The sequence below is a fragment of the Penicillium taxi genome (assembly GCF_028828555.1).
Source record: "Penicillium taxi strain IBT 34144 chromosome Unknown utg000001l_segment0_segment0, whole genome shotgun sequence".
NCBI lineage: Eukaryota > Fungi > Ascomycota > Eurotiomycetes > Eurotiales > Aspergillaceae > Penicillium > Penicillium taxi.
The window spans coordinates 4,709,224-4,723,892 of NW_026643203.1; the positions used below are offsets into that span (position 1 = coordinate 4,709,224).

Below are 14,669 nucleotides of genomic sequence, written 5' to 3' on the forward strand. Positions count from 1 at the left end.
GTTCAACTTGATCTGCCGCCACCCCACCTATGATCGCCTGATCAGTCGCATGATGAGGACATTTGGAAGTTGATAGGGCTGATATATAACATACTGCTGATTTAGCCTAGCTGTTTCTACTGACTATCTGTACTGATCACGGTGGAGAACTCAAATATCTCATTGAACATAATACATAAACAACAAAGGAAAGTCATACAAAATTAAAGAAACAGAAGGGATAACAAAATGGGTGGTATATGAAAAAGAAAAAAGCCCAAAACTCCAATCAACACGAAAACATTCTTCACGCGACAACCATGTCGGCAGAAAACTCATCAGGAGGCGAGCCGAGCAGCTTTTGAACATCTTCTTCCATAGCCGAGGCAGTCTCGGCCATGTGCCTGTCCAGGGCATCCTCGTCATGAGTTTGCTCCTCTCCATCGCTCTCCTCTGTCTCCTCCTGTGTTCCTTCCTCTGCTTCCTCCTCCTGTGTTCCCTCCTCTGATTCCTCCTCCTCTTCATCATCCTCACGGGCTGTCTGAGCATCGTCATCCGACAGATCAGACTCCAACTCATCCGACACATGATCTTCATCAGCCAGAGAGCTTACAATAGAGCTGTCTACAGCATCATGTCCATCCGTAGTAACACTTGTAGCACTCGTGGCACTCACAACACTGGTGCGACGATCATCTGAAACGACACTGTCAGTAACGGCATTCAAATCACTGTCTGTGTAAGTTTCAGCGTAGCTAGCTTTTCGCTCAGTACCGGCGTAGCTTGACTTCCGCTCAGTACCCGCATAGCTGGTCCGGCGTTCTGTACCAGCATCACTCTCAACCTCGCTATCAAGCTCGTCCTCTTCCGGGAACGCCTCATTCTCCTTGTTTGAAACGGAGCTTCGGCCGGCCCATGAGGCCTTGCGGAGAGAGAAGTTGGATTTCACGGAGTGGCTGCGCTTGAGGTTCGTAATGCCGCTGCTGGGGTGGTCGGATACGTTGCTCAAACTAAGAATACGACGTTCTTTGCCAATGTTCGGCTGGACAGCAGTGGGTCCTGTTTGCAGAACAGTCGGTGTACGACGCTTGAGGGCCATGCCAACACCGTTACCGAGGATGCTACGACTGTCCCTGGAATCTCGCATGGTGCTGACGGTACTGAGAACACTGGGGCTGCGGCTTCGAGCACTGCGTGAGCTGCGAGTGCTTCGGTTTCTCTTCAAGTTCATAGCATGGACGCCGTTAGTTCGGCTTAGTAGAACAGTGCGGGCATGGTCGAGAACACCCTCAAGAATGCGCTTCTCAAGACTATCGGCACGATCCTCCATCTGCTGCATTTCCTGGTGGCGTATCTCAAGGGCGGTTTCTAGACCAGAAACCTCTTTGGTGAGCTTAGTGTTATGCTTCACAAGATCATCCCTCTCGGTCTGGAGGGTGTGGAGCATCTTCAGAAGAGAATCTTTTTCCTCGTGTAGATCGACAATCTCGGCTTCGACCTGCTCACGCTGCGCAACTCTCCGTTCCAAAGCAACGGCAGCATCCTCGGCCTCTTGCTGCTTACGCTTAGTGTCTTCGGCGATAAGCGTCGATTGAGTCGCAAACATTTCATTCATTTTGCGAGAGTTCTCCATGATGTCCTTGTGCATCTCGTCAAGCTTCATCATTTGAGTAACTGATTGCTCGGGGTCAATGGTTTGCGTCGGCCGGCTGAGGAGCTGGTCAAGCTTTTCATTGACCGACCCACTACCATTGGTTGCATGTTCAAGAATTTGATCCAATCTCTCATAGATCTGATTGCCAGATTCGGATCCCTGTTCCAAGGCCCGATCAAGTTTCTCATGGAGTTGATCATTCTTTGAGTGTTCAAGAAGCGTATTGAGGACTTCCTGAATTTGACTGCTCTTGACATGATCCAGAAGAGTATCCAGCTTCGAGTGTACAGGGTCGTCCCCAATGTCTCGAGCAGACTCATCAGGGGGAGGCATCAGCGCAGGGAACATACTAGGAAGGGAGGACGGCAGGGCAGACAGCTCGGTTCTAACCTCTTCTGCTGACTTCTGCGAGTGGTCATAGTGCTGGCCCACGAGTGTCAAGATTTCTTGGACGGTCTCCAGGATTTGAGGGTTGAACTCAAGCAGCTTGGCCTCCACACGTTCAGTGGCTGCAACAGCTCGCTCGCTCTCGCCTAGAGACTGCTGTTGGTGAGACTTGATATCACTGTGCATCTCTTCTAGTCGGGTGGATGATTCCTCAACTTTGCCAGCAAGAGCTTTGCTTTCCTCGCTGATGCGCTCGCAAGTTTCAGTGACATTATCTCCCATTGCACCAATTACCAGCTTGATGTCCTCTGCGAGTGACTTAGTACTTGTGATAGCCTCGGCGTGCGACAGGATCTCTTCAGCAATAGCCTTGGTACCGGTAATGGTCTCTGCATGCGTCAAGATATCTTCAGCGAGGGACTTGGTGCTTGTTATGGTCTCGGCGTGAGACAGAATCTCTTCAGCAATAGCCTTAGTACCGGCAATGGTCTCTGTATGCGCCAGAATATCTTCAGCGAGGGACTTAGTGCTCGTCACAGCTTCAGTGTGGGCTAGGTCCCGCTCCTCAGACTCCGAGAGCTTCGAGTGGAGAGCAGAGTGTGCATCTTCATACTTCGCGAGGACTTCTTCAATCTTTTCATCGATCTTGTTACCAAGCTCGACAATTATCGCAGCCCGAGTCTCATCATGCTTGACCAAAGCTGCGGCGTCCCGCTCCTCCTTGTCCAGGGTGCTTGCATTTTCTTCACCGCGAGCGCGCTCGAATTCACGGTTGATGAGGTCTGTGAGCTCCTTGACGCTCTCGACGGTGGTAAAACTCTCAGCTGAGATTGCCAAGCCTTCTAGGACTTGTTTCAGCTCGGTCAGTCCCTCGCTGCTACCGTCAAGCTTGCTCTTCAGCTCATCTCCGAGTTCGCTGACGACGAACTTTGCCTCGTCGATTTTCTCGGCCAGCCCGGCGTGCTCAGTCTTGCGGGCGTCAAAGCCTTGACCGGTCTGCTCATTGCTAGCTTCCATCGTCTCGCGGAAGTCGTTCACAAGTGTTGAGAGCGCTTGGATCTCATCCTTAGTGGGCAGTACTTCAACGTCAGGGAGTTTCAACTCGTCGATCTGAGTCTTAACTTCAAACACCATAGCCTCCACCGTCTGAAGATCGGACTTGAGTAGTTTGTCTGTGTCCTCAGCTTCTCCCTCTTCATCCTCCTTGGTCTTGCCTTTAAGCTCTTCAAGGGCAATCCAGACGTCTTTGAGAAGGGTCTCCAAGGTACTAATATCAGACTTTGTAGAAGCCTCGGCCTCCAAACGAGTCGACAAGTCGCCGATGGCATCCTTGGCCTCCCGGACGATTGCTTCAAGAGCACCAATTTGCTCAGATGTAGCAATCACATCAGGGGATGGAATAACCATCTCATCGATCTGAGCCTTGGTTTCCATGATGAGAGTCTCGATGACCTCAAGATCCTCTTTGCGGGCCATACCCTCGGGCGGCTCGCGGCTGGCACTCGCCTCACCCATGGCAAGTTGGACTTCCTGGAGCCCCACGAGCAGCTCGTCAAGATGGCTGCGCTTCAGTGAGTCCTCATCTGGAACTGGAGGCTCAGCTGTGCGAGGGGCAGACTCAATAGATTCAACCTTCGCATGTAACTCACTGATGAGAGTCTTCAGAGCATCGAATTCTCCTCCAATGGCGGAGTCCTGAGCAAGCATAAGCTCATCGCCACGGGCAGTCTCAATATCTGGCTCTTTTTCCTGGAAGGATCCCCGGAGAGAATCAATGTCTTCTCTGAGTTCAGCCAGGCCACCCTTGACAATTTCGATGATTTCTGAGCTGTCGAAATCAACGGGTTTCTCCAGGACTCTCTGAATATCGCCGCGAATCGTACCAATGCCGTCGTGGAAGGCGTCCAGTAGCTCGCTGGTCGTAGACAGCATACTTTCACTGCCATCCTTGTGTTGCATAGTCTCTTCACGAAGGGTATCGAAGTGGTCTCGAAGGGCGGTGATGATTTCATCTTTGTCGGAGGAAGTCGGTTTCACCTCTGAGTCTTCGGAACGGACGACGCTCAATTCCATACGAGAATCAACACGCTCACGCATACTCTCGAACTCCTCCTTGATGAGATTGATAATCTGATCATCACTTGGATTGGACTTGTGCTGTTCACCGAGTGCATGAATGGCATCCAGGATGTCGTCCTTGTCACCAGCCGCGTTATCACGGACAAGGAGAGTGCTGATTGTTCCGCGGAGATGTTCAAATTCTCTCTCCATGGCGTCAATCAACTCTGGCGTGTCAGGGTTGCCACGGGGTGTAATGGACAAAGACGCATCTGTAATTGTCTTTTCCATATCTGCTTGAAGAAGTCGGAGGCCTTCCTTGACGGTGTCGATAATTTCAAGTTTGCTCGACTCGCCTGAAACTTCCCCGGCATAGGACTCGACCTCCTTTCTGACGACGGCAAGGCCATCTTTAATCGCGTCCAGGACTTGTTCAGTGTCCCTACCATTTGCGGCGGAGTACTGTTTGAATTCTTCCTTCATACCCTCAACCACGTCTTGAAGACGCTCAAGCACTTGATCGCCAACATTGAGATTTGCAGTGGTGGCTGCCTCGTTAAGACCAGCTGTAATCGCCTCCAAGAGATCGTCCTTGTTCAGTTCAATCTCTCGTGTCATGGTGTGTGAGCTTTCAATGCCCTCCGTAATGGCATTGAACACTTCGTCGCGAGTTATGGATGGCTGTTGAACGTCGCTCGTCAAGCACTTTTCGGATCCACCAGATCTCTCAAGACCTTCAGCAATAGCTTCCAGGATATCCTCGCGTGAGATAGATGGCTGAATTGTGGTGAGGGCGGTCTCTGTTTCTGGAGATTTGTTGCTGTTGACGATCTCGATTCCGTCAACAATGGCATTCATGATCTCCTCGCGAGAAATGCTTGGCGGCACAAGGGCAGAATTTTGAGCATAAAATGCTTCATTAATGGCATTCACAACGTCATCTCGGGAGATACGAGACTCATCAGGCTGGGTGTCCCTCGTCGTACTGAAGTGGGCCTCGAGGCCGTCGGAGATCGCACTGACAATCTCATCACGTCCGATGCCGGAATCGAAGGACTCCTTGCTAATCGTACTTTGGCTAACCATCGACCCAGTCACAGCATTCAAAATCTCGTCACGAAGAGAATCAAGGTGACGCACGTGATCCTCATCAAGATCCCGCGAAGAAGATCCATGTTTCTCTGCAATAGCACCCAGGATCTCATCGCGAATAGAATGGAAGATATCGATGTGAGTCTCGTCCAGAGATATCGGAATGGTCTGCAGCTTCTCGGGCAAGGCATTCAAAATATCGTCCTTCATCGACGTCAGATGTGTAAGATGATTTTCGCCAGATTCGTGTTGCTCGTGCATAGCATTCATGATTTCATCACGAATGGAGTACATGTGATCAACATTCTGCTCATCTGCACCTCTGGAAGACGACTCATCCTTCTCAGCCAATGCAGCCAGAATCTCATCACGAATGGAATTGAAATAAGTGACGTGTTCTTCGCCCAGCGATGGTGTGGGTTGCAGCTTATCGGATACTGCACTGAGAATATCATCCCTCATGGTGTTCAGATGATTGACATGGTCCTCGTCAAGGCCGCGGGAAACAGGCTCGGACTTTTCTAAACATTCGCGAATTGTGAGGATGATCTCATCTCGGGTTATGGATGGAGGCTGCTCGATAGGTGGAGGGTTGAAGTTTTCCATTCCTGTGTGAACAGCAGCCAAGACTTCCTCGTATGTCAAAGACTCCTGATGTTGAGGCTGATAGGACTTGAGGCCCTCGGAGAGAACATCTAAAATCTCATCGCGCTCCAAGCCGAAGTTCTGCAGTTCGATCTCAGGCTTGTAGGTCTCCCATGCCTCACGGACTGTCTCGAGAATATCCTCCTTCTCCATGACGGGGCCATGAGTCTCAGCCTGGGGCTGAGGGAGTTCCAACTCATCTAGGGCTTTCTTGACGACTGAGTAGATTTCTGCACTGTTCAAACTGGATTGGAAAGTGGACAGCGCGGTGGAATGCTGTCGGCTTTCGTCGATAGTAGCAGCCAACTGCTCTCGTAGATCCTCAAGATTCTCGTTGACAATGGCGGATATCTCCTCTGCAGTAGGCGGTTGGATCTTTTCCTCGTGATCTTCCGAGCGAATCGACTCAATAGTTTCCAATTGACGAGCAAGGTTGCGACCCATGCCTAGAACCTCTCCGCGTAATTCACGGACGAGGGCCTTTACACCATTGGTCATACCACCGCCTTCAATAACACTTGTCTTCACACTGCGGAGGATAGACAAAACCTCATCATTCTTAGACAGCTTAGGGATATCGAGTGCGCGCACCGTGGCCTCCGGATCCATTGACATCGATCGCATACTCTTAGGTCTTCCGTCAGGGGGCGGAGGCTTTCAGTGGATGGCTGCGACATAAGAGATCTACTCAAGGGGTCTTCTTTAACGACCTTCAATATTTCCTCGAGCATGTTGGTGATCTTCTTGTCGGTATTCTTGCTGGAAGCTGTTGGTGAAGGGCGGGTCTTTATTTCGTCGACAAGTTCCAAGAGTCGCTCCTCGCCATCCTTGGTAGCCATCTCTCGCAGCACCTTTTCAAGGAGTGCAATACTGGCTGAACCGTCTGTGATAGGCGTAGGCGAACCACATATGTCTCGGTCAAAGTTTGCAAAGGGACTAGGGCTCGTCATACGCGGGAGAGAATGCGAGTAGCTTCTCTTGGAGGTTGGAGAACTATCCATTTCACCGGGGTTAGGGAGATTTTCTGGCTTCAAGAAAGCACTGAGATCCGACCTTGAAAGATCACCATCCATCAACTTTGTTGCAAGACTGGAGGAAAGATCCTTCAGGCTCTTGCGAATGTCTTCATCACGGCTGTTGGTTGCGGCTTTCAGACTAACAAGATCGGTAGCGTTGTCTTTGCTGCGTCGACTCAAGTTGGACATTTCTTTCTGCAAGCTGCTGCATATATCAGTGAGGCTGAGAATTTGCGTAGAGATTAAGCTCATAGTATGCCCTGAGGTATCGGCGGTGGCAGTAATCATTTTAGGAGGTTTGGATGGAGAGGGAGGATCCATCTCGGAAGGGAGCTGCATATTTTGAAGAGCTAACATGGTTGCAGATGGATTGGCGTCTCCGAGAATCGGTTTCGATAGATAACGATTCGAAACATAGCTAGGGATGTCTCGCTCAAATGGGCGGTTAGAGGGAGAGCCTGCTCCATTGCTTACGTCCTGCTGCTTGGGCTGGGGCTCAACAATCGTGGCTCGAAGTGGCCGTTCAGGTGAGCGATTCTCGAGATAATTCATAAACTCAGACCGCGCATCAGCCGTGGTGTCAGATGGTTGTAGAGATTGCATGCGCTTATGATAGTGACCCTTCACCAAGGATCGTTCCGGAGAGCCTGACTTGTTGGTTGGTGGCATAGGATTTGTTGTGTATGAGCTGAGATGGTTCTCACTCGGCCCTCCAGTGAACTTTGCTGCGATAGCTTGGACGTTGGGCGACACATTGGATCGCGTGACAGGGCTCATGGAGCGGGGATTCAGTGGCAGAGGCGGAGGAGCACGTTCGGGATCAGAGCTATCCCACCTGGATTTACTACGTCTCAGCTTACGGTTCCCATCATACATGATAGGCATGGCTTGCAGGCTGCAGGTCATAAAAATTAAATGGGGAGAACGTACATTGGAACTAAGTGTCGATTCGACTCGTTGGGAGGCAGCTGATGTCGAACCAGTTCCCGATCGCGGGAAGAAGCCTCTCGATCTTGAGAAGCCATTCTGATTTCGTGTTGTGGTAGAAAGACAAGATTTGTCTCGAAGAGGTATTTGTCGCTTATCGACAGGAATGTAGTATTATTTCGCAAAATCAAAACAAGGTCGTTAGTCGTGGGAACTGCAAATCGCTAGAAAAAAAACTGCAGCGGGAAAGATGTTTTAGAATGAGAGTATAAAGTGCCTGGGAGATCTATTAAGAAGTGGAGAAAAGTTGACTAGAGTAGGTACGAACACATCATTAGGCTCCATAGCAACGGGCAGGAACCCGTCGTCATGTCAACAAACACTGACCGCCCTGCGCGAGTACGTAGTCCATTGGTTCCTGGGATATTCTTCTCCAAGGTTCTTCACTTGTTAATGTGACATCGTCGCATAGCACTAAGCACTGTCTATCTGTAATCAACAAGAAATAGACGGTCATATTATTTTATCATCTCGGAACCATGAATCTTGTTCATAGAGCGAGATTATATTAAAATTTCCACAATTCAACGGAGTAGATCTCAAGTCCCCACTAGGAATCTGGAATCTAGAATCTAGTCTTGTCGATGAATCTTGGAATGATACGATCAATTGCAGAGATCAAGCTTCAAATATTGGCTCGTTTCACGAGACCACGTAAACTATTAGGATGAACATGTGATATCTAAGGCTCAACAAGCATGGATTTTCAAGAAACTAAGTGAATGCAAAACAACCGGCAGAATAGTTGGGTTTCTTCCGATAAATGGACATTTGGGCCTAATACCAGCTGTCGCCGAAACTCCCGTCCATCACAAAACATCCGGGATATAGTTAATCCACATCCTTGAGGCTTGACTTAGTCATTACATTGTACTAGTCTTGATACGGTTAGATAAATTAATGGTCGGTAAGCGGCCAATCACGACCCACCACACAAATCCAATCTTGCCCTGAGCCCTTCCCCAAGCGAAAACCTGAACACTTCGATCTTGATTGTTCCGTACGTCGACAAATCATCCGCCAATCCCCCGCCTACCGGACCTTCACAATGAAGTGTTAGTATTCGCATCCTCACGACCCCTACGACTCCATACTGACGAGAATGTTGGAATAGTCATGAAAGTGGGCCGTGTGGCCATCATCACCCGTGGCCGTTTCGCCGGTAAGAAGGTACGACAAAGACCCTGGTACTCCGGAATAGTGAAGCAGATTGAAGCGATGGACGGTGGAAATGGAAAAAAGGAAAACTTGAACCCGAGACGAGCGAGGAAGATCTGGAAATCGCATTTCAATCTGCAGAAAAATCACTGTGCAACATCTTGAAATCTTGGGTTACTGATGTTTTCCACAGGTCGTCATTGTCCAGCCTAACGACAACGGCACCAAGGCACACCCCTTCCCCTTTGCCATCGTTGCCGGTATCGAGCGTTACCCCTCCAAGGTCACCAAGCGCATGGGCAAGAAGCTCGTCGACCGCCGCTCCAAGGTCAAGCCTTTTATCAAGGTCGTTAACTACAACCACTTGATGCCCACCCGTTACACTCTCGAGCTTGAGGGTCTCAAGGGCGTTGTCTCTGCCGAGACCTTCAAGGAGGTTTCCCAGCGTGAGGATGCCAAGAAGACTGTTAAGAAGGCCCTCGAGGACCGCTACACCAGCGGCAAGAACCGTTGGTTCTTCACTCCTCTGCGTACGTTATCCTGTCACGGTTTCGTGGGCATATTCTTTTTTTCTAACGTAATTATGACTGCAGGTTTCTAGATTATTCTCTTGGGGCGTTTTGTCGTTTTGAGCGCACACACGGCTCATGTGAAGGGGTGTGGGAAAAAAACGATCGGGGACATTCGATACGGGATGGAAAAGACATTGCCATAGCTGGGAACAGATTCGGAAATGTATCGATGATCCAGTTTGAACGAGGATGGGCGCCCTAAGAAACGGTGCCTACCTTATGAATGGAAAATATGAACTATTACTCTTCACTGCGATATCTTGACGATCTTGCGACAATCTTGTACGATGCACCGATAATACCCTCCCATGCGCCTTCGAAAAGTTTTCCCTTCCATGTTCTTTCATGTTTACATCAAGGTCACATGTAGCGTCATAATTAAAGTACACCTGAGCGTAAATTGGCGGTGTGAGTTCATGTGATCAAATCTTATCTCAACGACAGTTGGACTGCGTACATGAACAATGTTTAGCCTGAGTCCAAATTGGATTTGACGGATTTATAACTTCGACTTCAGGTCAGGCCTTAAGGGTTATCTTCGGATCTGAGTATTACAGGTACGGGTAAATGAATATTTACTTAGGTAGTTAACTAGGCTTCCTTACCCTCTGAGCTCCTTTCCCTATTCATTCTAATACCCTATTAATATCATCTACTAAAGTAAATCACCACCGAACCGCCATCACTACCGAGCTGCCACCCCAGAACACCATAGTAAACTCGAAAAAATTGAATATCACATCTTAACAACCGTGACACTGATATAATTCAAATATTCGGTGAGGTATAACTATAACAATATTCACAAAGAATCAATTTATTTTAAGTAAATTAAATAGAGGGATTATAGTAGTATCATAAATTACGGTGTAATTAATTTATTTTAGCTTCAAATACACTTTACTCGATAATTTCCTAATCCTTCTTTCTAAATATGCATTTAATTAACTAGTAATAATCCGATTTCGAGACTTGAAATCATTTTAACTAGTGGTTGTTGAAATATGATATTCAATTTTTTCGAGTTTACTATGGTGTTCTGGGGTGGCAGCTCGGTAGTGATGGCGGTTCGGTGGTGATTTACTTTAGGTATTTTACTACTACTAATTACGTGATGAAGGTGACAGATAAGATAAAAAAAGATCTCATTCGAATCCAAACTGGTTTCATGTTGTGTTTGTACCACTATCGACCGTGGGAGCATATGTCCTATTAGATCAGCTCGGTACAAAATGCCAATCTCCAGGGATAGGGACTTTGTAACTATCCATGGATCGAATCTACCTTGGAGGTTTGTATCAGAATATTCAAATATGAGTTGAGTCACCTGACAAGGCACATCCTATTGAATCTCTTTTACACTGTTAATCATGCCAGTTAATAATTAGTGAACAGTGAACTAATCCTAGGCTCCAAGATTCTCTGGACTAGAAAGAAATCCCAAGGCTCCGACGTTTAAGTAGGCTGTATACAAGCTGTCATGTACTACACCATCAAGCCACCAAGCAGTTCTGTACAAAAGATAATTAATAGCCAGCACTCGGACCTTCTGTGCTGTAACATGCATTATGTTCTGCGGAACTGGAGATCAGTCTACGGGGTAGTGTGAATGGTCAATGGATGAAGACGATAAAAAGTGACCGATGGTATCAACGTCTAGATGAGTCTGGAAGTTTTAAGCGACGAATCAGTAAGTAGGGCTGAACAAGGACGAACACGGAACTTCTAAATGCTATTTTTCAGCCTTCATTTGTCACGATCTACACTCAGTACACTATTTCCAATATCCGGATTTGGTATAATAGTTGAATTCGTCATTGTAGTATTTTGGTATCTGCTATCTATTCGTAGTAACTACTATAATAGTAGTTGGTACTAGCTGGGTTGGGGGATCCACATTCACATGTAAGCGACCTTATCAGAATCGCTCTTTTTCTCATTTCAATACAGGAAATACAGTATAAAGCAAGTAATTGAGTGTGGAATGATAGAACTTTGCAAATGGGGAATAGATTAAATAACAGGGGATTAAAAAGGGAAATAGAAATGGAAATAGAAATGGAGAGGAAAGAGGGGAGATTATGCTTATGATTATGATTTGGATTACCCTTGACACAATCACATGTGAAAAATAGCTATATACCCACCATGTTTTCACTTCCTCTTCTCTCCCTCTTCCCTCTTCCCTCTAATCTATCCTAATTCCTCATTCCCTTCCATAACCTACTTAATGCCTCACGCTGAATCCACCATGACTGAACCCATCGTCAATGGCGAGAAAGTCCACTCCCAGTTCCTCAATGTATGTACCACCTCTTCCATACTCGAATCAGCCCACCCTAACATGACACAGCACTTGACCTCCTACCCAGTGGTCTCTGAGTCCATCGCTGTCTTCAAGGAAAACCCATACGGAGCAAAGTCCATCGATCTCGCCGATCAGGGCTTCGCTCGCTTCGCAAAGCCTGTGCTCCCATACTTCTCCACCCCCTACAGCTACATCGCCCCGTATGTCTCTCGTGCCGATGTTCTTGGCGATCAGGGCCTGAGCAAGATCGACTCTCGCTTCCCCATCATCCGAGAAGATACCGAGAAGATCCGTGGTACTATCTACAACAACGCTGTATACCCAGTTCGTGTCGCTGGTGACGTCAAGCATCATGTCATCGACACCTTTGGTACTGAGTACAAGAAGTGTGGTGGTGATGGATTCGTTGCTTCGGGTAAGGCTGTCATTACTACCAGTCTTGTTCTGTCGTCTGAATCGTTGGCTTGGGCTACTACTTTCTTTCAGAATGCTAAGGAGGAGGTGAAGGAGGTTGTTAACGAGAAGATCAATCACTAGGTTCTGTTTCATTTAGTGGATTACTTTTACCTGGACTTGATCTAGGTAGATTCCGCTCTATATCTTATGCTGTGCCTTAATTTTTCCTTTGTGCAGCGCCTTTTTTTAGTATTTCTTGTGCTTTGTTAGAGAAAATATACACCTTCTTTTCTCTCTTACTATCGTTAACTTGTTATAGCGGTCTTTATCGTTCAATCATTAAAATAAACTGAATTTATCAGCCCTTTGACTCCTTTATATATTTATTCAGCAAAACATAATTCCCGTGAAAAAAAAAATATACAATGATCGCCACTCACAAAGAAACCAAAGATACGCACAGGCCAGCTCCCGATACGGTAAAATCACGTCGCGTCAAAGACACCCCAATTCACAACTCAAACAAAGCAAAAATCAAACCACACAAAATGCCCCAAGGACGTAAAAGAACCGCTCAGGTACTTACCTCCAATTCATACCATTCATCCCACTTGACACCAATCTAACACCACCAGGCAAATTCCGACTCAGACTCGGAACCAGAAACTCAAAGACCCCGCGCAGACTCAAACATGTCAGACAGCGACAGCGAGAACAACGCCCCAACAAGCACAGACGCAATGGTGAAGAAGATGGTACGAATGGCCATCTCAAGCGAGTACGCGCGCCTGCCCATCCGGCGTGGAGACATAAGCACAAAAGTCCTCGGCGAGCAAGGCGCGCGCCAGTTCAAGAAGGTTTTTGAGTCTGCGCAGAATGAGCTGCGGAATCGGTTTGGCATGGAAATGACGGAGTTACCTGCCAAGGAGAAAGTCACTATTACGCAGCGGCGAGGTGAGATCTATAATCTGCAATCTACTCCATGGGAACTTTGCTTCCAATTTCTTGATTATTGATCTTGATCATGCTGACGTTGTGCTGTGCCGAGCAGCTGCGCAAAAAACTGAAAAGTCTTCAAGTACCACTAAATCCTGGGTGGTGACAAGTGTTCTTCCCCACGAATACCGCAACGCTGACATCCTCATACCAGCCAAGGTGCCATCAACGGGCACAGAAGCCACGTACATAGGTCTCTACACCTTCATAATCGCAGTGATAGCATTGAACGGGGGAACACTCCCTGAGCAGAAAATAATCCGCTACCTAGCACGTATGCGCGCAGACGATTACACACCCCTCGACCGCACAGACAAATTCCTAGCCCGCCTCTGCAAGGAAGGTTACCTGTCTAGGAGTCGGGAGATGGACGGTGGTGACGAGGTCATCGAGTACATGCTTGGACCGCGTGGGAAGATCGAGGTTGGCTCTGATGGTGTTGCCGGGCTTGTCAAGGAGGTTTATGGGTTCGGGAGGGTTAAAGATCCGAATGCTCCAGTTTTGAGAGATGTCGATGCCTATCGTGAGGCTGCTTCCGGCTTTGAGGAGATGCTTAGACGTAGTTTGGGGATTATTGGGACTGAGGAGAGGCGAGCTGCTATTGATGCTGCTGAACGGGGGGATGTGAGTGATTGAGGAGGGATCTATGCATGATTCTTGATATGGCTCTAAGATTTTATGAGATTGTTGATACCCGGAACTTGAAATGAGGCCTTTGAGCGCATTTGGTTTTTACTGTGGACCGCTGTATTACTCAGTCACACAGCCCCAAATATTCGTGCATATATCTCTGTAACCCTGTAACCCGAAGCAAATGCCCAGACATAGGCACTTGTATCTTCATATGTACTGAATCTAATAAATCTACCTACCTAGGTACCATACAGGAAATCAGACCTCCAATGGCGTGAGCTCTACTCAAGCCCACAGGAGAAGTATATGGAGACAATTATGAAATTAGATAGCAATGGATGCTCAACTTCAACGTCAGAGTACGGAGTAGTAAGATCTGAATTATCAAGTATAAGCTAGGGATAAACACTACCTAGAGAACACTGATATATATGGCAATAGTGTTTGTGTGACGATCAAGGATCTTCTATCTGGATTTTTAGTAGATGCTGCAATGCATTGTGGAATTCGTCGTGTGAGAACCACTAGTACCCGATAAAGCCACTGATTCTAATGTTGCTTCTGCTGGATTAGAGGATAGCAAATCAGCTCTGAAGAGTTGAAGAGCTCGAGCTTTTGATTTGTTTCTAGAGAACATTGTAGCCTAGATCTCGGGCTTCTGTGATATCTTCACTTTCACTGATAGCTCACCTATATGGAGCGAAACATGGAAATGATACTGAAGATGTTAGATCAAATCTGACTGAATGGATTCAAGTCATAGTTCGGAGGGAAGAGGAGGTTCAGGA

The 14,669-nt window shown here is 47.6% G+C and overlaps 4 protein-coding genes across 4 annotated transcripts; 3 read left to right on the top strand and 1 right to left on the bottom strand.

Annotated features, from left to right (window-relative positions):
* Positions 1-286: 286 nt before the first annotated feature.
* On the bottom strand, positions 287-7,737 carry N7495_001687 (uncharacterized protein; the record flags this gene model as incomplete). Its single annotated transcript, XM_057204357.1, has 2 exons — positions 287-6,440; positions 6,491-7,737. The coding sequence occupies 2 exons, from the start codon at positions 7,735-7,737 to the stop codon at positions 287-289; spliced, it is 7,401 nt and encodes a 2,466-aa protein (XP_057068430.1).
* A 1,129-nt stretch (positions 7,738-8,866) lies between these two features.
* Positions 8,867-9,577, top strand: N7495_001688 (60S ribosomal protein eL27; the record flags this gene model as incomplete). Its single annotated transcript, XM_057204358.1, has 4 exons — positions 8,867-8,873; positions 8,933-8,988; positions 9,170-9,506; positions 9,570-9,577. The coding sequence occupies 4 exons, from the start codon at positions 8,867-8,869 to the stop codon at positions 9,575-9,577; spliced, it is 408 nt and encodes a 135-aa protein (XP_057068431.1).
* Positions 9,578-11,778: 2,201 nt separating this feature from the next.
* On the top strand, positions 11,779-12,393 carry N7495_001689 (putative pathogenesis associated protein Cap20; the record flags this gene model as incomplete). Its single annotated transcript, XM_057204359.1, has 1 exon — positions 11,779-12,393. One exon carries the CDS (start codon positions 11,779-11,781, stop codon positions 12,391-12,393), a length of 615 nt encoding a protein of 204 aa, XP_057068432.1.
* A 407-nt stretch (positions 12,394-12,800) lies between these two features.
* N7495_001690 (MAGE domain-containing protein) lies at positions 12,801-13,884 on the top strand (the record flags this gene model as incomplete). Its single annotated transcript, XM_057204360.1, has 3 exons — positions 12,801-12,830; positions 12,888-13,206; positions 13,304-13,884. 3 exons carry the CDS (start codon positions 12,801-12,803, stop codon positions 13,882-13,884), a joined length of 930 nt encoding a protein of 309 aa, XP_057068433.1.
* Positions 13,885-14,669: the final 785 nt, after the last annotated feature.